The sequence below is a fragment of the Periplaneta americana genome, chromosome 8 (genome assembly GCF_040183065.1).
Source record: "Periplaneta americana isolate PAMFEO1 chromosome 8, P.americana_PAMFEO1_priV1, whole genome shotgun sequence".
In the NCBI taxonomy this organism is placed as follows: domain Eukaryota; kingdom Metazoa; phylum Arthropoda; class Insecta; order Blattodea; family Blattidae; genus Periplaneta; species Periplaneta americana.
Genome location: NC_091124.1, coordinates 38,930,397 through 38,953,596, shown reverse-complemented (window position 1 = coordinate 38,953,596; position 23,200 = coordinate 38,930,397). Strand labels below are relative to the sequence as shown.

Genomic DNA, 23,200 nt, shown 5'->3' with positions numbered 1-23,200 from the left:
ATGATCACAGACATTATTATAGGAGGCCTACTCATAGATTTGTTTTTAATTTTAGTAGGTTATTTTACGACGTGTTATCAACATCTAAGGTTATTTAGCATCTGAATGAGATGAAGGTGATAATGAGTCCGGGGTCCAACATCGAAAGTTACCCAGCATTTGCTCATATTAGGTTGAGGGAAAACCCCGGAAAAAACCTCAACCAGGTAACTTATCCCGACCGAAAATCGAACCCGGGCCACCTGGTTTCGCGGCCAGACGCGCTAACCGTTACTCCACAGGAGTGGACCCTGCTCATAGACTACACGATTATAAATAAATATAAACGTTAAAAAGTACGAAGAAGACTATAAGAATAAGAACATTACGAAACAGACGATGAAAAGACTAATAACAATAACGAAAATAAGATAAGTAGCTAGAAGATGAATAAACAAGAAGATTTTAACGCTTTGTTGACGATGCTTGAATAGTTTGTGTCATTTGCGTTTAAACGAGAAATCATGTGATAGTCAGGGGAATAATTTTTTTAATAATTCGTAACTGATGATCAGAAATGTTACTTAATAATTTAAAAATTGCGTAACCAAATACAAAATATACATAATGTTCTCTTATGTTTATGTTTGTAAATCTTTAAGTCACGCCGTTGAAAGATCGGTATAATCCCCAAGGAAGTAGCAAACGAAGATCACAAAATAAATAGTCTGCAAGATTATAGAGATAGAAATGAAGAACCATTTATCCTACGAGAAAAAAAATAAAATTAGGAAATAAACAACGAAGACTAATGATAATAACAAAAGAGGTTGGGGTGGATGCTATGGAAGAGAAAGAGGAAAAAAATTTGATGCAGTGATGGTTTTGTAGGTGGTGCTTGAAAGAACGATACGATATCAATATCAGAATGAATAATTTGTGCCCCTTATATTTAACAAACGGAGTTACTTGGAAACATTATGTCCAATACATTTAGAAGCAAAGTATTTAGGCTATATATTAATTGCTGTATATCACGCTTAAGATCATTCTTATTTTTTTATTGGGTTATTTTACGACGCTGTATCAACATCTAGGTTATTTAGCGTCTGAATGATATGAAGGTGATAATGCCAGTGAAATGGGTCCGGGGTCCAGCACCGAAAGTTACCCAGCATTTGCTCGTATTGGATTGAGGGAAAACCCCGGAAAAAACCTCAACCAGGTAACTAGCCCCGACCGGGATTCGAACCCGGGTCACCTGGTTTCGCGGCCAGACGCGCTGACCGTTACTCCACAGGCATGGACAGATCATTTTTATGGAGTGGATATAATTAAAGTATAAAATGCTATGGGAAATATTAATCTGAAAGTTTGGTAACATAGAAACGTGAATGAAACAGACCATGTATTAAGCTAGTTTGTATATTGTGCCGGCCATGCAAAGAAAGCTAAATAAGATGAGAGAAACTTACAAACTACAATAAACACACACTATAGTATCCCACACTAGAAAGGAAAAAGAAATGTTAGTTGTTAGTAACTATTAGATGGATGATCTGTTGGTATTACCAAGAAAAACTTTCAGATGCTAAAAAAATTAATGTTAATGAATGGATAATTTAATTTATGAACGAGCAAAATGTAGTAATTTCAGAATAAAATCCGATAAATTAATGCATTGAGGTATAGTTTCAATAAGTAAACTTTTAGGATAATAATTCTGGAAATGAGTTACATAGCGTGTTCCTTATTAAACCTCTAATTAAATTTAACAATTTTAGGAAAATATCTTACCTAATCCACTAACACAGAGTTATATGATAACATTTTTACGTTTTGTGGTTTAGATAAATATTTAAATTGTTGTTCATTTGACATAATTATATATATATATATATATATATTTTTTTTTTCATTTAACTCGAATGGTTAGATTTCTTGTTTGCAGACAGACTATGTGATATTTTATTGTCGATATGACTGGAAAGTCTAGGCAACTTCATGTATGACATAAAGATTGACTGAAAGCGCTCTCCACGTAATCGAATTGTGCGAAGAGTAAAAATTAAAGATTCCTTGAAAGATTGGCAATGAAAATTATGCTTAATCACGTAGGGAAACAAACACAGAAATCATCAATGAACTATATAAAGACTGTATACTGATTGTACAGATGGGTTTCTTACACCATAAGATGAAAAATCGGACTCAGGCTATTAAACGTGACAGTTAAAGAATTAATAATAATACATCGGGATAAGTTTAATATCAACATTTCAGAAGTAATATAATTAAATATTTAGTAACTACTAATTCAGAATGAACACATCACTGAACAAAAAATATTCTTCCTGAAAAATATAAAACTTGATGTCACAGAGCAGAGGATATACTAAGTCACTGTAATGCTCCTGGGAACGATATTGCAGGTAAAATAACCAAAAAACCTCGAAGAAATATGAAACATGCATCTTCGCCATCACAAAAATAAATGACAGCTTTCTCGAGATAATTATAATATATTTATGTTAAAACTCAGCTACAGAAAGAATATTATATGCATAATGTACAAAATTCTACATGTAGGCCTAAGCATCTATCTATCTATCCAAACGAGTCAATATTAACATTAACAAAAAAAAAAAATCAAGACTTTTCAAGCAAAGGAATGAATAAAATGCATAACAGAATCCTATGTTCAAAACATCATAACAGTCTAATTTGAACATTTTATTGAATTAAAACCCTTGAAAAAACCTTCAGAAACAAATTAAAATTGTGGATTAAGCCCTCAAAGAACCAAGCATCACGTATAACATAACTAAATCTAAACATATTGGTCAAAAACAGCAGATAAATACAGACGAAATCATTAACCTGTTTGCTGGTAATGGAAATGGACAAGGTAACTATTTAAAAACTTGATAATATGATTTAGTTGCCATGACAATAAAAGCTAACCTTGAAAAGTAAAGGTTACATAATAACATAGAAACAGCTAACAAGGAAATATAGTTAAATTTAAGTTCAAATTTTCGGTAAATTAATTTCTATAGCCTACGTTCAAAATCATTATATGAAAATCCGTACCGTATTAATAATTTTTAACATTCATAACAAATTAAATAATTGCAATAGATCTATATCCACTTACCTAAATAAATTTAAGACAGAAAGCAGTAAAACACATTGACATTAAAAATGGTCGACGAGATAGCCGCGTATTATTGGCGCCACGCCTAAAATTATGTTGCAAGTGTTAGGAATTATTTTCTAAAATTGTAAAGTATTTAGACAATAATAATAATAATAATAATAATAATAATAATAATAATAATAATAATCATCATCATCATCCTTCACGAATTAGGCCTCTGTAGACCTGTTTCGGCCCCATCTAGCAGTCTTCTTAACGGTCTTCCTGGTCGACGATGTCCTCTAGGTTTATATTGCATCATAATTTTTGGGATTCTTGAATTTTCCATTCTTCTTACATGATCTAGCCAATTGAATTTGTATCTGGTGATTTTTTCTTCTACTGACTCTACTTCTAATTGTTCTAAAATTTCTTCATTCCTTTTTCGGTCTAAAAGAGTATATCCTGCTGTTCTCCTGAAAAATTTCATTTCCGTTGCTTTGATTCTGTTCATGTCTTTTTTCTTTAATGTCCAAATCTCGCTTCCGTATAGAAGGGTGGGTAATGCTAGTGTATTATATATTTTTATTCTTGTAGATTTTTGTACTAATTTAGCTTTTAATGTATTGTTTATTATTCCTAGAATTTGTGTAAATTTGGTAATTTTCTTGTTCACATCTTTTTCATTTTGATAAGATATTTCACAACCCAGATAATTGAAATTTTGCACTTGTTCGAGGCATTGGTTATTGTGTATTATCTTACTTCTCACTGGGTCTTGTCCTAAAAATGCCATTACTTTTGATTTTTGTGCTGAAATTTCCATCCCAAAATCTTTTAATATTTCATTTAATGTATACAATCCTCTTTGTAAATTATCCTCTGAATTGGAAATTATGACTTGATCATCGGCATAGAGTAAGGTATTTAATGTTAGAGCACTGGTTATTTTGATTCCTGATGTGTAGATTTGGTTCCATTTTAAAATAATTTCATTTAGTAATAATAATAATAATAATAATAATAAATTCAAAATCTTAATTAAGTTTGTTTTAGACAGGCAGATAGTAGGAATGTGGGGGTGGGGGAGGAAAGATCGACGAAATAGATGCGTATTGTTGGCGCCGAAAATTACGCTGCAAGGCTTAGAGAATATTCCCTAAGATGTGAAAATATTGACTAATACAAACAATATTTAAAAAATAATAAATTATAAGCTACTAAATGAGCAATGAGTAGGCTTAATTATCATACAAATGGTGAGTTACTATATTGGCGCCACTCCATCCAACATGGAAGATAGCGTAAAGAACACTACGCATTCATGCAAGTCAGTATTATACGATTCTGATAAAATATGTTCTTCGAATAGTTTTTGTGAACTACGGAAAATAAACGCAATTCTTATTTAAACAAGGATAATTCGCGAAAATGACCCTGGATACATAACTAAGTTACCAATGAAAATAAACAATTGAAATTCACTAGAAGCGCAACGGGGTTCACACGATGACGTGATAGACTCGGAAATTAATTTTTTATGAAGTTAATTCTGAACCGATATTTTCATATTAAAAATACAGTTTTCAAAAATACAATTACAAAACAATTCGAATTAGCGTTACGTACGCATTTTAGAACTTAAGGAGGAACTTAGACACGCGTAGCAACTGATAGACCTAACACAATAATGAAGTACTCAGTTACGTGTCATCGAATTTAACGTAATACGTATATTCTGAAAATAATTATTCTCACAGTGTGATTATTATGTCTAATTACGCCAGAAATAATTCATAGCTAATTGATATAGACAATGTACACCAATTCCTAAATTTTTACCTTATATAAATTGCTGAAGACAGGTCAGCTTCAAAAGGCAACCGCACTAGAACAGATACGACAAAATGGGCGCGCAATGCGCAAATGAACAGGTCAGAGAGCTTAAAAATATATATGAGTCCTAATATTTCTCACGAGTTTAATAATGCAACTTCCGTGTTACTGAGATATCATACACGACTTTGCGAAAATCAAACGACAATAAAAAATAAATATTTTCTCATAATTATTAAATATAAAAGCGGATTACTTTGTAACTAATTGCTAACATATGCGAATTGATACATTGCCACACATAGAAATACAGATTGTTGTTAAAATATCTAGTTTTAATCCAAAGTTGACGCCATTGTGGAAATTTAGAAACGTTATTGCTATGAAATTATATAAATTGTTAAATATAAGAAGGTAGGCTCTATAGAATTATATTACATTCACGCTTTTAAATCAAAGTGCATTTATTAAATATTGTAGGCTATATTAAATTGTAACAAATATAAATGACACTCGGGAGGAAATTAAACGCAGAATAAATATGGGAAATGCCTGTTATTATTCGGTTGAGAAGCTTTTGTCATCTAGTCTGCTGTCAAAAAATCTGAAAGTTAGAATTTGTAAAAGTTATATTACCGGTTGTTCTGTACGGCTGTGAAACTTGGACTCTCACTTTGAGAGAGGAACAGAGATTGAGGGTTTTTGAGAATAAGGTTCTTAGGAAAATATTTGGGGCTAAAAGGGATGAAGTTACAGGAGAATGAAGAAAGTTACACAACGCAGAGCTGCACGCATTTTATACTTCACCTGACATAATTAGGACCATAAAATCCAGACGTTTGAGATGGGCAGAACATGTAGCACTTATGGGCGAATCCAGAAATGCATATAGAGTGTTAGTTGGGAGGCCAGAGGGAAAAAGACCTTTGGGGAGGCCGAGACGTAGCTGGGAGGATAATATTAAAATGGATTTGAGGGAGGTGGGATATGATGGTAGAGACTGGATTAATCTTGCTCAGGATAGGGACCAATGGCGGGCTTATGTGAGGGCGGCAATGAACCTCCGGGTTCCTTAAAAGCCATTAAGTAAGTAAGTAAGTAAGTAAGTAAGTAAGTAAGTAAGTAAGTAAGTATTAAATTGTTTAATTTCTTTATTACTAATTTCACAATCGACGTTATCTGTAATGATTTTTCACTGGGTATTGGAGCAGTAATAAACTGTTGATACTTTTCTACACACATTTTGTTTATTTAAATTAAATATAGCATTGGTAAACAAAAGATGAGCATATATTTTATTATTATTGTACCGTAATCTTAAAAAGGATGTTTGATGAATGTTTTTCTGTAACATTGAGCAACAGCTAACTACTAAGTAGCCTACCAACTAATTGCTTATGTAAATAATTAAATAACTATTAATTCACTAACTAATAACTAAGTAATAAATTAATTACTTACTGAATGGCTAGTAACTACAAACTTTACATTTTATAGTAGGCCTACTTAAGTCAATTAAAATGTACCACATTTTTTTTTTATTTCTTTAATAGGTTATTTGACAACATTGTATCAATTGCGAGTACCAGTGTAATTCGTGATGAGATAAGACTGGGGCTCGCCATGAAATTACCTGACATCCGTCTTATAGTTCGGAAAAACTGGAGAAACGAACTAGATAATCAGCCCACGTGGGATTCAAACCCACGCTAGAGCGCAGCCTTGGAGAGACCAGCCCGTTGTCTACGACAATGACAGTGTCCTAGGTAAGCCAGCTATTGTCTATTACTAAAGATGTTTCAAAAGTGTTATTACCTGATATGTTAGTGCTAACTTTCCACAATATGCAATATTGAAGTTAGTGGTCATATGAAGATGAAAGGTGTGTGTCGTCGAACTGAGATACAGTATCTTATGTTGTGATTGAGTCTTATATTAATTAAACTTTAGTGTCAGTTACTCACCGAATATGTTGATGATTATTATTATTATTGATGATGGTGTTGTTAATGGTAATTTATGATGATGATGATGATGATGATGATGATGATGATGATGATGAACACACGGCATACGAGGTACAACCTACGAATTCGACAACAATTTGTACACTAGCTAATTCAAATTTCATCTATTTATGCCCCCTTGAGAAATCCACTCGTTTTCTGTCACTTATATATAAACACCAACGTTTTGTTCAATAATAACTGTGAAAGCCTACATTCCAAGAAAAATTGTAAAGTCACACACAGTTTAAAGACAACGAAACTGATGCAGAAAAACATACAGGCGACTCCACGAAATGCAATGATAGCAGACGGACACATAAGACGCTTCCGCTTCCCGATTGGTCAATGCACACACGCACACACGTGTGTGTGTGTGTGTGTGTGTGTGTGTGTGTGTGGTGCAGCGTGCGTGAGAAAGATAGACAAGAACAGGTTTTTCTGCCCATGTGCAGGTCTATCTAGCTTCATTTTCTTAAATTGCAAATTTCATTTTCCAACCCCTATTCAGTCTTTACCTTCTTGAAGGATGACTAAAAATCACATTTTTTGTTCCTGTCCTTTACAAATTCAACACTTGTTCTCTATGTCTTGTCTCTTATTTAAGTACCAAATAAGGGATTTTTAATTAGTACCTACTCTTGTTTACTTAACATTTGTAGAAACTGAGTCTAGTTTTTTTCAGAAATTGTTAAAGTTACAGTTCTCATAATTTTCACAAATCTCCCAACTGTTGTCGTACATACGAGCAGTATGTGGATAAGTTCTTATTAATACAGTCTCCAAAAATGTATGGTGTGTTTTCATAAGATTAGTCTGAAATATATATACCGTATTAAGATATAAGCAACCTTGCAATTATTTGTTGTTTAAGTAGGCTTACATCGTTATGGTGATGGGTTATTCGCGGTATTTAATGCGTGAACTTCCGCTAACACAATTTATCAGCAAATTTGGTTTATTATTATTTAAAGTCCAGTAAAAGGTACTCTGATAGGTTTACCTAATTACTAAAATACACTTCAAAATTAAGTGCAACATGTGAAACAGCGCAAAACATTTTGAAACATAAAATATTAGACAGTGCTGACTGGTATAGAATCTTAAAACAAGAAACACAAGTTTTACAAAATATCATAAGACCCTAGTTTAACAAAAATAACTTGCCATTTTATTTCTTTCTTAGAGGATTGTTCCTTTTTTTTATTTTGGATCGAAAATTTCTTAAGAGAAGAAAGAGCGTAAATGGAGTAAAAAACGGAAATTACGTTACCGGTACTTCGCTCCCACCTCCCAAAGGGATTGACTTGGCCGGGTTGTACTTAATCACATTTTTATTGCCCTTGCACCTAAAACTGACAATGACCATTTATGTTCGTAATAGAATGATTTGAGTACTAATTCATCTGAATTGGTGTCTACTTTATATTTATGTAATATTCTAATCATATAACTATGCTGATCCTACGTTAAATATGTTCGTGTACTTGTAATGGTAACTTTGGGTATTTTGACAGCAACGGATTGTAAGCTAGTGACATTATGCACCAATCAAATTTAACTGCTTTTGTTTTTACATATATACATAATCAGGGGGTTACACTTAAGGATAATTGTTCTTTTCGGAAATCACCAGCAATTTTTTTAAAGTCCGCGTTCTGGTTCTTACTATGGCAACCGATATGCGAGAAACAGTTTGTTCAGTAATAACTGAAACATAATTAGGTTAGTCCGTAAACTTCGATCTACCCAAGCATTTGGCCTTTGTGCAATCGGTATAAATCCGAAGTAATCAGTCTCTGAGTAACTACGGATTTTAATAATAAAATTGGGTACTAGAGTGCAGCACTCAATCTCCTGATTCCATCCTCATTCACTTACGTCGTATTCGAGATTTTTGTTACCAACTTCAGCATGCGTGCGACACCTCAAAACTTAATATGCTACTTCATTTGCTGGTCTTTGCAGAACTAAATCTTATTCATAGTTAAAATTAATTATGTACATTATTCATAGCATGTTGATAAGAAAAATAAACTACTTAATTGTATATGTTGTAATGTAATTGTAATGATTGTTAATTCTTAGTTGGTAGTACTGTCGATCACACAAATATGAGTCAGCTGTGTGAACTGGATTTGCATATTGCATTCCTGTGTACTGCTGTAGTTCTGTAGTGATGTCATAGTTTGTTACGAAGTAAAGACATTAAGAAATAGGAGTTACAGAACCTAAGAAGTAATTTTAAGCTTTGGGAGTGTATAAACTATAATTTAAGTTGCTGACAATGTTTTCTAGTGGACCGAATTATACAAAGCTAAAAACACACTTAAGATTGGCAATTAACCGGTTGAAGTTACTAGAAAAAAAGAAAACTGAATTGGCCCAAAAGGCAAGGAAAGAGATTGCAGATTATATCTCGGCTGGGAAATATGAAAGAGCAAAAATACGAGTTGAACACATTATTAGAGAAGACTACATGGTGGAGGCAATGGAAGTTGTAGAAATGTATTGTGATTTGCTCTTGGCAAGATTTGGTTTGATTCAGCAAATGAAGTAAGTCTTTGTTATTTCTAACCTCTTTTAGGAGCTTATTTAGTGCTGTCTTGATTCATGGTATAGAACAATCTGAATGTCATTATTCGCTACAATTCTTGACAATAGAGTTATTGACAATCAGATTGTTACTGGAACTAGTTTGAGATAATATAGTCCCTATACACATGACAGTAATGTCACATGGGCACACTTAAGGACTGCATTATTTAGTAATTGTTCATGTTAGTTAGGGTAGGCAATACTTTATGTAATGCAACCCAAATATTCTGCTTACAAAATGAATGAAGCCGTAGAAGCATTTTAATAAATTCATCTGCTACTTGTTATTGATATATTAAGAGATTTTAGTTACCATTATCATCATGTTATAGGCCTGTTTTACATAACACTGTATAATTTCATAGACTCCACTACTCGAGTTACAATTTCCCCTGATTTGAAGGTCATTGAAATCAGTCATACTACATCAAAGGTACCGATGCGAAGTGTCCATACTTACAATTCCCTATACGCTGACTATTATTTGTAAAATGATATATTTCATTTTTTTACGTCAAAGCAGCATGACATTTCTTTAGTTGATTTTCAGGCCATAATTAACTGAAATATCTTACTACATCATTTGTCAGTTTATTTGTGTTGAAATTGAGAGCTGATGTGTGTGAATCGTTTTCGCTGATAGCAATAGTAATTTACATATAGGACTATATTTGCTGTGCTGCCAACTACATTTTTTATGTCTTAAATTAAAGAATGAATAATAATGGCCCTCATGTGGACTTCTGAGGTACATCCATTACAATTTCCTGCATACTAGAACTTTCCTTGTGGAATTGACAGCTATGTAAGCTATAGGCTATTGTTTTCTCTTCGTCATATACAACATTATTAGTTTGTAACTGATACCCCTGAAACCTGGATTCCATTAAATTCAATCATTCATTAATAGTAGCACTTACCACAGTCCCTCACTGAATTACAGTAACATTTCGAAGACTTGTTGCATTATTATTTTGACATCAATGGAATTAAAAACTTTGCTTAGGCCTGTGTTTGTAAAAAGCATTGGTGTACATTTCTTACTATGTAATTTTAACTTTCTCATAGAACTTTGGATGAAGGCCTGGCAGAATCTATATCGAGTCTTCTTTGGGTGGCACCGCGGATGCAAACAGATGTTGCAGAAATGAAAGTAATTTCAGAGCTTCTGACTGCAAAATATGGCCGACAGTATGCTGACGTGAGTTTCTTATTGTGTCGCTTAGGTTTACTATGTAGATTTTCATTAATGATAAGGAATATCTAAAGTTGTCATATATTTATTGTTTAAAAGGCTACTATTTGCTGTTGATATAGTACTCATGCAAAAGACGAAGTCAATCTTTTTAATGTTGTTTCTCATTGTGTTGCAGGCATGCAGGGAAGAGGCTGTTGCATCAATATCAGAGAAACTGAAACACAAGATGAGTGTGCAGTCCCCACCCAAGCTTCTGGTTGAGAAATATCTGATAGAGATCGCAAAGAATTACAACATTGAATATGAACCAGATCCGCAGGTGTGTGAGACAGATGAAACGACAATTTCTGGAACAGAATCTGGGCTGATTCGTTTTTTTTCGCTAACATACATTGAATAAAACATACCTTAGGGGCAGTGTTTCCTAACCTTTTTCACTAGACATGTTTAACTAAACCTCGGGGAACCTCGGCAGCCTGATGCGTAGTGTTTTCATCTAGGCCAAAGTATAAGCTTGTGTTGTACAGTAAGTGATCCATGTCACAGTTAAGTTTTTGAAAAAAAAAAAAAAAAAACAATATTTATTAACTAATACTATTCATAAAAAGTCATTTTACTTTCAAGTTATATCTTACAAAAACCATTATTAACAGATGCTGTATTTATATATTTGAGCCAAACCATTTCCAATTTGCAAAACATTTTTAGAAGATCAATTAATGGGTGAGTTTTATGCAGTCAATACTTAACAGTATTACATTAAATCTTTATGTTACTACGAGGGGGATCCAGGAAATAACGACCGTTTTATTGTAATAATAAAAAAAATATATTTATTTGAAAAGACAAAGTCTGTTACATAACTGAAGCTTCCTTTACTTCTCTACATAATCACCACCTACATTTAAACATTTGTCGTATCTGTTCACTAGCTTTAGAATTCCCGTGTTATACTCCTCTGCCACCAGTTCATTAAGCCAGGTGTTCACTGTCTTCTTCAACTCTTCATCACTTCCAAAACGATCCCAAGAGACAGTAGCCATGACTTTTTGTGTTGAGAGAGTCTGAATTTTCTCGGTTTCTTGGGTGATGAGGGATGATGCCACTGACGTGATTGGCGCTTGGTCTCTGGGGTGTTGTGAGATACCCAGGTCTCATCACCAGTCACAATTTGATCAAGAAAGGCGTCTCCATCTGTGTGATATCGCATCAAGAATGTCAATGCTGAGGCCATTCTCTGAGTTTTGTGTTGGTCACTCAGTTGCCGTGGAACCCATCGTGCACAGATTTTGTGGTAGCCAAGATGTTGTGACACAATTTCACCAAGCAAAGAACGAGAAATGTCAGGAAAGGCAATATGCAATTCGTCGAGTGATGTGCGCCTGTCTTGCAAGATTCTGTCGTTCACTTTAGTCTTCAGGTCTTCTGTGATGAGTGATGGGCGTCCGAGTCGAGTTTCATCTTGGACATTTGTTCGCACATTGTTGAACATTTCGCACCATTTTCTCACATTTCTTTCATTCATTACAGTATCACCATACACTTCTTTCAATTGCCGGTAAATTTCTGCAGGTTTCAAATGTCGGGCATTCAAAAATCGAATCACACTCCTTACTTCACAGTCGACGGGATTATCAATCACGTCGTTCATTTTGAAGTAACACAAAATGTACATGACGACTTGTTGCAACCAGTACTCACAACATTATGAGAACACATGTTAAGGAAGCCAGTTGACCTTCAAACAAGGAAGGGGAGTCAGCTGCGTGGCGGGTATGCGCGAACGGTCGTTATTTCCTGGATCCCCCTCGTACATGAGGTAACATTTACAAATAATGACAGACGTTTTCACCAATAAATTGGCATCTTCAGGTCAAAGTAAAACATATTGACATAAAATGAACACTTGAGATATTCTAGTTAAAAACAGTCGTTAAAAAATTAAAATGGTATAATAGGCAATCTGAATAATATGCCATTAAAAACAAGTGGCAAGATAAAGTTATCCAGATATCATAGAGTATACTGGGGACGATGTATTAACAAGGAAGTATATGTGACGAAGAAAGAAGGCATGACCTCTTCAAGTATTGCAGGTACAGTTCCAAAAAGATGAAAATGCTACAATATAGGACGATCGTGTTGCTGAATATGGATGTATGGAATAAAGCCCTGTAAAGTATAGAGGGTGGTGTAAAGGAAAGTTTTTGATAACAATTAAATTTTTTTATAAAGTCTTAAAATGACGATACTTACAGAAGGTTGAGAAGAGGTTGACTTGAGTCCATAGAAACGGCAACACGACTGAACTTTACATTGGAATGTAGCATACGAGGAAAACTGTGTACCAGGCAAGACTAGTAGATGAACCGGAATTATTTCTGTGTGATCTTGAATAGCGGGTTGTTTAAATTCGGATATTGCTCATTAAGAAGAGGGATATTATTATTAGAGTGGGTGGCAATGTAAAACTCTTCTGCGGCATTCATGTACTTGTAGTTATTGACAATTTTTAAAACTTGGAGGGTGTCTTCTATACCTGTGAGTTCATGATTGTGGTTAATGAGGTGTGTTGCAAATTTTGACTTATTTCTATTATATTTGAAATCGGAAACGTGTTCTCTGTAACGTGTACGAAAATTTCTCTTGGTTTGGCCCACATATTTGCTAGGGCAGTTTTTACATTATAATAAGTAAATCCCACTATTAGCAAATTTATTGTGATTTTGTAGGTTGTTTGGAATGATGTTATTAAGTTTATTATTACTCCGGAAGGCCACGTTAATTTTATCTTTTTTGAACCTAGTTTGTACGAAATGTTGCCAAAAAATGTCGTAGGTTTCCAGTTAGTGATTTTGACCTTCTTCACAGAACTTGTTAAAGTAGTATTTGTTTTGGTTTCCAATTTAAATTTATTTTTACGTTTACATATCAAATTGGTAATAGGCCTATGTCTTTTATTGAAGCCGTTAATTTGTGCTAAATGTAAAATGTATTTGTATTCTGCTTGGTAATTCTTTTTGTTTAGTGGAACTTTGAGTAGACAGTCAATTAAGAAGCGGAAATTGCTAATTTTATGTATGTAGGGATGGTTAGAGTCAAACTGAATGGAGTGGCTGGTGGTGGTGGGTTTTCTGTAAATGTTGTAACAAAAGTTTGAGCCTTTTATGGCTATATTCAAATCCAAAAAGTTTATAGACCTATTATGCTCTATCTCACAGGTGAATTTTAGGTTAGGATGTAGATTATTGAAACTTTTGAGGATCTCTTCATGTATTGTGTTGTCATTATTGTAAAGTATAAGGGTGTCATCTACGTAACGGGCATAGAATAGTATGTTAAACTGGGTGATCAAATTGGGGACATGTTTACATTCCAAATTTTGTAAGAAGACTTCTGAAAGGAGACCGGAAAGTGGATCACCCATCGCCAGGCCTTTTGTTTGCTGGTAAATTTTATTATTAAAAGAAAAATAATTCTGCTTTAGCGTAACAGAAAGTAGATTCACGATTTGTTCTATGATATTGTGATCTATGTTCGCTAATCTTAATTTATCTTTTATAATACCTATAGTTTCCTTAACAGGGATGTTAGAGTAAAGGTTTTCGATGTCCAAATTTTTAGAAGATTCACCCTCCAATAAAAATAAATAGTTCCTCAAGTGTATAATTTGGTTTCGTTGTTGGTTCAAACCACCTCATTTGTGTGAACAACCATTTTCTTGTTTGACAAACATTAAAGCCCAACAACAAAATAGGCTTTTGGCCTTCGATGAAGAACTTCGTGTTTGCCTTTCAAAATAGCAGCCTGTAGTGTTGGAAAGAGTGGGTGAAGAAAGAATGATGCTGAAACCGATCAGAAAGGGAGAAAGGTATTGGTTGGGTCACTGGCTGAGAAGAAACTGCTTACTGAAGGATGCACTGGAAGGAATGGTGAACGGGAGAAGAGTTCGGGGTAGAAGAATATATCAGATGATAGACGATATTAAGATATGTGGATCATATGCGGAGAATAAGAGGAAGCCAGAAAATAGGAAAGACTGGAGAATGCAGGGTTTGCAGTGAAAGACCTACCCATGGGCAGAACGCACATGGGGGGGGGGGTGATGTGTGCGTGCGTGCGCGCGTTTTTATTCTTTTCTTTTCTTGAAAATGACATCCTTCAATTGCCCTCTGCCAGCATGCATACATTCTTATAATCACTCTTTGAAGTTTCTCATTAGTTCTTATACTTTTCAACATTTCGACTGTGATGTTTGAAATTTCTTCACGAATTGCTGTCTTCAGTTGTTCAGTGTTTCGGGTTTGTTCACATATTACTTTTTAGATACCCCCAGAAATAGAAATCACATCCACTTAAGTTGGGGGATTGTGCATGTCAGAGAATGTTTCCAAATAAATTCTTTGTACAAGACTTCCTTAAGGGAAGAGGATGGTATTTTTTGGTGAAAAATGAGTAAATTTTCAAAAAACAATTTTTTTCCTTAAAATACTCTGTGATATGTGTAGAATACATTGTATAATATTTTGTGGGTATTTGTGCCCTTATCGGTTGTTGAGACGCCATTTTTAAACTTCCTGCGCTCTGGATTTTTAAATCACACCGCCCTTTTGTTTGTTGTTTCCGGAACTTCATTTTTTTTTCAAAACCAAATTTTTCTTTAAAATACTCTGTGATGTGTGTGGAATACATTGTATAACATTGTGTGGGTATCTGTGCCCTTATTGGATGTTGAGACGCCATTTTTCAAGTTCCTGCGCTGTGGATTATTAAATCACACCCCCTTTGATTGCTGTTTCTGGAACTTTACTTTTTTCGCTACATAGCCAGACAAAAATCGATATAATTTTTGAACTATTAAAGATATATGAATGAAATTTAGAATACACATTCTCTAGACTACTAGGAAACTTTTCTCTGTAACGGAATTTCCCTAATTGATTTCATTTTAAAAATAAGTCTCTCTGTTTGCAAGAAAGAAAATAAAAAAAAATGTTATTAAATTTTAATTGTTTATTTTACAAATGTAGGAACTAATATCAAATTTTTGTTACAGACAGTTTGTAGAGCGTGCTTTTACAAATAAATTGTAACATAGTGTTTGAATTTATCTTTAAAAATGGCTTAGATATATCGAGTTTAGTAAAATCCTGCATTGGGTACATTTTTTTTTTCAAATCTGCCTCCCAAATAATTTATTCAAAATATTTATATTTTGTTGAGTTGCTATAGCCATGAGCTCTCTACATACAAAAAATTAATATTTTACACCAAATAAGAAAAAAGTTTTAAAAATTACTATCCTCTCCCCTTAAGAAGCATGTAGCAGTGATTTTTCTGATCCCTGCTTTAGACGTTTTCTGTTGTCTGTTTTTTCTGGTGATGATTATAATTTTTTCTTTGTGTTTCCTTGTTCAGGTAATGAAAGAGGACCAGCAGTCAATGGGTGTTGATGCCTTGTTGATTGATGTTGATTCTGACAAGAACAACCTTGGTGGAGGCAATGGAGGCAATACTGCTCCACCTCAGCCAGCTGGTTTTATTGGCTATCCACAACCTCCTTTGTTACCACAGCAGCCTCCAGATTTTCAGCCGTTCAGCTATCCAGTAAGTATGTTTATTCTGGGGTGTTAAGTAGTTTTAGTGTTTACTGTTAGGTCCGAAGTTTGTTGGTTCCAACTCCTCTAAATGTTGGGTCTTCTTATGGCAGTGAAAATTCTCAGCTTACCGTCTTCCTGTAGAAGACTTTGTTCTTAGGAGGGATTTCATAGGGCCTTTTATATTTAATAAAAAAAAAAAAAAAGGTAAAGGTATCCCCGTCAGATGCCATGAAGGCACTTGGGGGACATGGAGGTAGAGCCCCATGCTTTCCATGACCTCGGCACTAGAATGAGGTGGTGTGGTCGGCACCACGCTCTGACCGCATTTTACCCCCGGGAAAGATCTGATACTCAATTTTATAGGAGGCTGAGTGAACCTCGGGGCCGTTTTGAAAGTTTGGCAACAAGAAACATCCCGTCACCACTTGGGATCGAACCCCAGACCTTCCAGTCTGCAGCCAGCTGCTCTACCAACTGAGCTAACCGGCCGCCCTTACATATTTAATAGCATTAACATTTCAAATCCAGTGGTATACTAGTAATTTAAAGTTAGATATATTACTGTTTGCATATGATGTAATATTACACTAGTCGACAACTAGAAACTTTTTTTGAATAATCTAATTTTGGGATGCAGAATTCAGTGGAAAAATGAGTTTCTTTCTATCACGTCACATTTTCTAGATACACAGCATTAACACAAAGACAGTAATACGATATTGGTAAATATGGACCATTTTAAATTCAAGCATAACATGCCTTGGGGCAGAACACTTTTGTATGTATAACACTCAGAACCCCACTAAAGTTTTCTTGACATCATAAAAAACTCTTATAAACCAACGAAAAACACTGGACTGCTGAGCTGACTTTGCTTGCTGAGTCATCTCTGAGCGCATTTTCTGAATCTCAGCACTGAGTAATCTGATGGCATCACGGTGTTTCGAATTTCAACGATACTCCACCTGTGTTGCACCGGTTCCATCAGCTTGCAGAGGTGGTGGCAGTCTCTATCAGCCGCCATCAGTGAATCTGATTGGTTCTTGTATAGGGCGGGAATTAGCAGACGAATGACATCGTGCACTGTTGTGTCATGGTGGTGTGTTCTGCTTTGATTCTGCTGTATTGTTTGTAATGAGCACAACGTAAAAACAAAATGTTAATGACTTATGAGCGAACATGTCAACGGACCAGTTATTACTACTGGTTCAAGAAATAAATTGTTTATGCTCTCTTTTCTTTGAACGAGATGACAGTACGGAAATTTCGCAAAATCTTGCTAGCGTAGCACAGACTGTTGTCTGTACAGCCACCATGATAGCCATCGAACCTTCCAGCAGTTTTGTTCCTATTTCGCTGCAGTGTAACGTCATTGTTGTCGACCAGTCCAGTGAGATTCGGAATATGCTGCCTGTCAGACAAAGCCAGTACACTTCTCGCACAATTAAACATTTCTGCCAAATAGTGACTCTTTTGAAAACTTGTTCCACCATATAATATATCCAAATACACAGTTTAACCATCATAATTCTGCTTTATTACACATTATCCTTGAAGAAATGACAACATTAACAATGTAAAAACATTTAAAAATTCAGCAATTCTGAAGGCCGTTTCGGATTCTACAACCAAAAATTGATATGAATTGTTATATCACATACCAGACGCAAAATGGCTGTTAACCAATGTTGTTAGCTGATCCTGAAGATGACTTCCAATGTTCTGTTTTTCAATTAGAACTCATTTCTGAGGAATACAGGATGGAAATTTCAGTTAATAAAACTGAAGTAATGGAATTCATCAGAAAAAATCATCTCTGCATACATAGGCCTACTCTCCGTCATAATCATAATAATAATCTCTTCCCCATTTATCAAGAAGTTGTAATATTACATGTAAGTTCGATGGCATTGTGGATGATGAGGTTGATGACACATGCTGTATGTACTGACAGATAATATTTTTTTTTTCAGAATCAACCAAAGGTTCCACCAACTTCGTCGTCTGGTGGTTTCGTGGCTCCGCCCCCACTACCATCACAAGCACCAAATGCCCCAAATGCTCCGTTTGCTTATGGAGTGCCTTTCTCCTATAACATACCACCTGGGAATGACATGGGACCAGGATATGATGCTGCATCTAAGCCTCTCAACACAAATCTCCAGGTTAGAGAACATATTTCCTATTGTATTTTATGTTTTGTTGTCAGTTGTGTTGGTACACTTGTTTTCTAGAGGCACTGTGCGAATTTCGTTTTCTGATGATATGAGGGTTAGGGGCATTTATGCTTTCTTTAGTAAACATTTGTACTTCTTTTGTCCTTGCAATTCTTATTTTTAAGTACACGGAAAGCTTTGTATGCAAGTACTTTGCACTGAGAAGCTTTTACTATAAACTGTAAACAGTCATTCCAGGTAAACTGGAATTTCAATGAAAAAGTCTTTTTCAGAAATATTTGTTTATTATTAGCGCAAGACATACTGGTAGATAAGGCTCTAAATTTAAATATTCTAATGTTTTATTTTAAAAGGAAAATATTTTACAAGTGGTCCTTGGCTAGGTAATGGGTATATACTTCTTGTTTCCCTAAAGTTTGCAGCACTTACTCATAGAGAGATCAGCTGTTAATGTATGTTTTTCAAGAAGCTATTGTTGAAGAAATATTTTGAGAGCCTGGACTGTTAATTCCAGAGCTCCAGGCTCAAGGGACTTTTTACTCTGTACTATATTCTTTCTGCCATGTATTTTAAGTAGTTTGAGTTAATAACAATTAATCTTACAGCTCAAGTGAATATTTTGACTTAGAAATGTCACAGTTGTTTTGAAACTGGAAAAATGAAGGATATTAACTCATCTGTAACATGGAAGAAACAGCAATAAAATATTTATCGATTATGTTTTTGTGAACTAATTGGATGCCATGAGATTTGCATGAGTGAATCTTCTTTTTCTTGAGGCAGAGACCTGAGTTTTACACTTTTTGTTAATAAGATGTGAAGTGAGTTCACAAATCTTGTAACATCCGTGACGGAACATTTTTTTTAATTTTCTGCAATAATAATACATTTTATTCAAACAACTTTTTTTCTTTAAAATGATACTGATCTTCTAAATTGATTTTAATAATAAAAGTTGACAAAAGTTATTTAATTTTCAATATATAGACAACTGGAATGGCTGTATAATATTTTTTTTTGTGTAATACGCATCACTGTTAACAGGAAACCACAAATTTAAGTCACACAGAAAGTGTTCACACAATGTTGGGTCTCTGACGTCTTGTCAACCCACTTGAGGTATGTGGATAAAAAGGGAATAATTGAGCAGGGATCTGGTAGAGTTTCTGGGTAGCTCAGTTGGTAGAGCATTGGTGCACTCAGCCAATCGATGCCCAGCCCTGGAACAATTTCTCCCTTGAAATTATTCAAGTCGGCTTTACAGGGAGCTATACTTGAAAGCCAGATTTGCATAATATTCTGATCTGTTAATCAGATGATAAACAGTCAGAATTCTACTAGTTAAATAGTCTGCATCTTTGCTTAGAAAGGCTTAATTTATGCTGTGTATTTCTTCAGAAGCTGGGTTACATTTTAAAGAATATTATATTTACAGAACATTTTATTGGAAATTGGTGATATATGTTATTTATGTTTTGAAAAGGGCTACAGTTTAAAGAATATATTTGCAGTACTTAGTGATTTTTATAATTCTAATGAACCTTGAAAGTTTAACAATTTGTTTATTACAAAAACCTAACATTTTGTAGAAGAATGAACTTTAGAGATGTCACAGGTTCTTTATTTTATTGTGTTTCTTGCTATGGAAATCTGACGATGACATAATTTCGAACATTTTTGAAAGTGGAAATTTATAAATGTTTTTACAGAATTGCAGTAGCTTTCATACTTTTATATTGCACTGTCTGTAAAATAAAGAAGTGAATGTATTTTTCGGTAACAGAGTTTTCATTTCGATAAAATATAGTTGAACATGGCTTTCAATGTAAATTGTTACTTAAAAGAAGTGGATTTCTTTAATATTACTGAAATATTGAAAATACTGTACATGTAAAATATTCACTGGAAGTATATCTGGAATTTTTTTTTCGGGTCATTTATTTTAGAATGGTGAATGGTTAAGTAATAAATATTGTTTTCTTTGGTTTGTGCTTGTAACTATTGCCAATGTGACAACACAAGTCCCGTGCATGGCCCTCTATAAAATGCTTTACAATATATGATAAAAAAATGACATAGTTCATGGCTTGACATTAGATGTCTTTTTTTATTCGTATTATTTATTAGAGCTGCAACAATGGGTTACGTTATAATTTTATTCTAGAAAGCATGTTGAAAGAGAAATATTTAATTTACTGTATTTTTGTTTTACTGTGAAAATTTTAGATTTTACATAAATAACATTATTAAGGAATGGAGATTGCAACCACATGGAAGTATACCGATAAGTTGTTTGTCCCAAATAGATACCTTATTATTTGCTGATGATATTGTGTTTATGGCAACTTCAGAAGATAATTTACAACGTTTGGTTTACAACTTTAATCAAATGGCAGAAAGTTTCAATATGGAAATTTCAACTGACAAATCTAAAGTGATGGCTTTTTTAGGAAAGGAACCAGTCCGTAGCAAAATTTGCATCAATAATAAGATCATCGAACAAGTTAAAAATTTCAGTTATCTCAGTTACCAAATTTCATATGAAGAAGAAAAAGATTTGAATGGGAAAATTATTAATTCAACAGAGCAATGGGGATAATTAATCAGATATTCAAACCAACCTTAGTACACGTGCACCAGAATTTATAAAACATTGGCCAGACCTATACTCTGTTTTGGTAGTGAAGCTTGGACGATTTGTAATATTGATTCACAAAGATTAACGATGGCAGAAATGAGATTTATGCATCGTACAGCGGGATATATGAGAATGGATCACATTAGAAATTTTGACATTATGAAAGAACTGCAGATTGAACTGATTACGGAATACCTACAGAAATACAGACAAAACTGGAGCTCACATGTCATCAGAATGCCTCGTTCTAGAATTCCACGCAAGAGATCCTTGGGCAGACCGTTCAAGCGTTGGCAAGAACCGTAACGGGCCACTAGGCCCAATACATGCAAGGATGATGATGACATAAATCAAACATTCAGGTAACTATTTTGAAAATTATTTGAAACTATATAGCCCTGTTATACTGTTTACATAATCTTATAGGGCTGGAAAATACAACAGTATATGCACATTGAAATTCTCCACCACTAGGGTATAATTAGGGAATGGAATACTTCAATCAATCTTCTTAATGTATCCAGCTGTTTGCTGACAACATAAAGTCCACTGTAGTCTATTCAGTTGTTGTTTTTCACGAGAAATGGGGGGTATTTTGATCAGCGTTCATTATTTGACTGGACGGTGTGGAATGGAATACTTCGCGACCACGATTTTCGCTAGTTTTGGAAAAAAAAATATTTCTCAACGTCTAATTATAGTAAATATACATCCTTCAAACCATTTATGCCTGATTTGAACTCGCGAAACATCGCGAAATCCGTATCAATTCGCGAATTTCTTATGCTTTTGCGAAAATGACTATTTTTTAAGCAGTTAGCAAATAATGTGCATGTATTTTCAATTTACTACAATCAATAGCCATAGCATAGGTAAGGTCGATATTTATGGTCACTAGTATTGCACATTCAATAGTACCGGTACTGAATCTTTTTTCGTTCAAATACGTGGTCTGAACACACTTCTGACGTCATATCCAACGTATGTATCAACGTGCGAGAATCATATTGTAAGCGTTGTTAGCCTACCGAATGCATCCTTTGTTCATATTATTTTGGAGCGTGTTGCGTGTGCATGTTTTATTTGTCTGTAGTGCCGCGCATAGGTGAAAGAACATTATTGTGTCCGTATGCAAGTAAGGCTACAAGAATGCCTAATAATAAAATGTCTACAACAGTGATGTGTAAATTTTGTAATTATCAGGTCTTGTGGGAAAAAAGAGATATGGTTGAGAAACATTTGAAATCGGCAAAACATGTATCGGTGATTAATTTTCGCAAGGAAGACGAACGAATTGCAGGGAGTGGTGAAAAACAAGCTAAGCTCTGGTTAAGAAGTGGACATTATTTCTGTGCTGCAGGGAATGACCATAAACTATCCTGATTTTTCACAATCTGTGTTTCGAGTTATTTGGATGCCATGTGCAAATGCAGACCGTGAACGCTTCTTTTCATCATACAATAATGTTTTGTCTGATAAACACTGTTGCTTGTCAACAGAAAATGTCAGTCTTTTTTTCTGAAATGTATTTTGAAAGTTAGGGTATTTATCGTGCTATTAAAGCTCTGTATTTTGAAAAATACCGAAAAATTCAATTGAAAACACTGATTTTTCCATTTGAAAATCTCACATTTTGCACTTTGAACTCGACAAAAAATTCCAATCTCTAGGTATAATAGATGACAACAATCTCTGACATTACTAATTTTGATATTTAGAATATACAGGGTGTTTCCGATGTAGTGTTACAAACTTTCAGGGATGATGGCGAAGGGCACATGTATCAATTTGAGATAAGGAAATGACTGAGTCGAAAGTTATAAGCAAAATTAGTTGTGTGGAAGTGGAATTGTAATTTGACAACCCATGCCTTCCTTCCCTTAACCTTTGGAAGAGTCGTGGAAAAATGGTAGGGCCGGATGTCTCCTATGTGGGTACTTGGCCCGATACAATCTGTGAGCTTGTCTATTGTTCCCATTGGCTCATCCGTATTCGAAAATCAGGTCTGCTTATTCCGCTCTCGTGTACT

General features: G+C 34.4%; 1 protein-coding gene across 3 annotated transcripts in view; it reads left to right on the top strand.

The window, feature by feature from the left end:
- The first annotated feature begins 9,077 nt into the window (after window positions 1-9,077).
- Ist1 (IST1-like protein) overlaps window positions 9,078-23,200 on the top strand; it is a 30,000-nt gene continuing 15,877 nt past the window's right edge. For all 3 annotated transcript variants that reach the window (XR_011333386.1, XM_069832770.1, XM_069832769.1), the window contains exons 1-5: window positions 9,078-9,516; window positions 10,627-10,759; window positions 10,932-11,075; window positions 16,175-16,363; window positions 18,330-18,521. Coding sequence is in view for 2 of the 3 variants with exons in the window: in XM_069832770.1 (XP_069688871.1) it covers window positions 9,248-9,516; window positions 10,627-10,759; window positions 10,932-11,075; window positions 16,175-16,363; window positions 18,330-18,521 (927 nt within the window). In the remaining variant the exon portion in view is untranslated. The remainder of the gene's footprint in view (window positions 9,517-10,626; window positions 10,760-10,931; window positions 11,076-16,174; window positions 16,364-18,329; window positions 18,522-23,200) is intronic.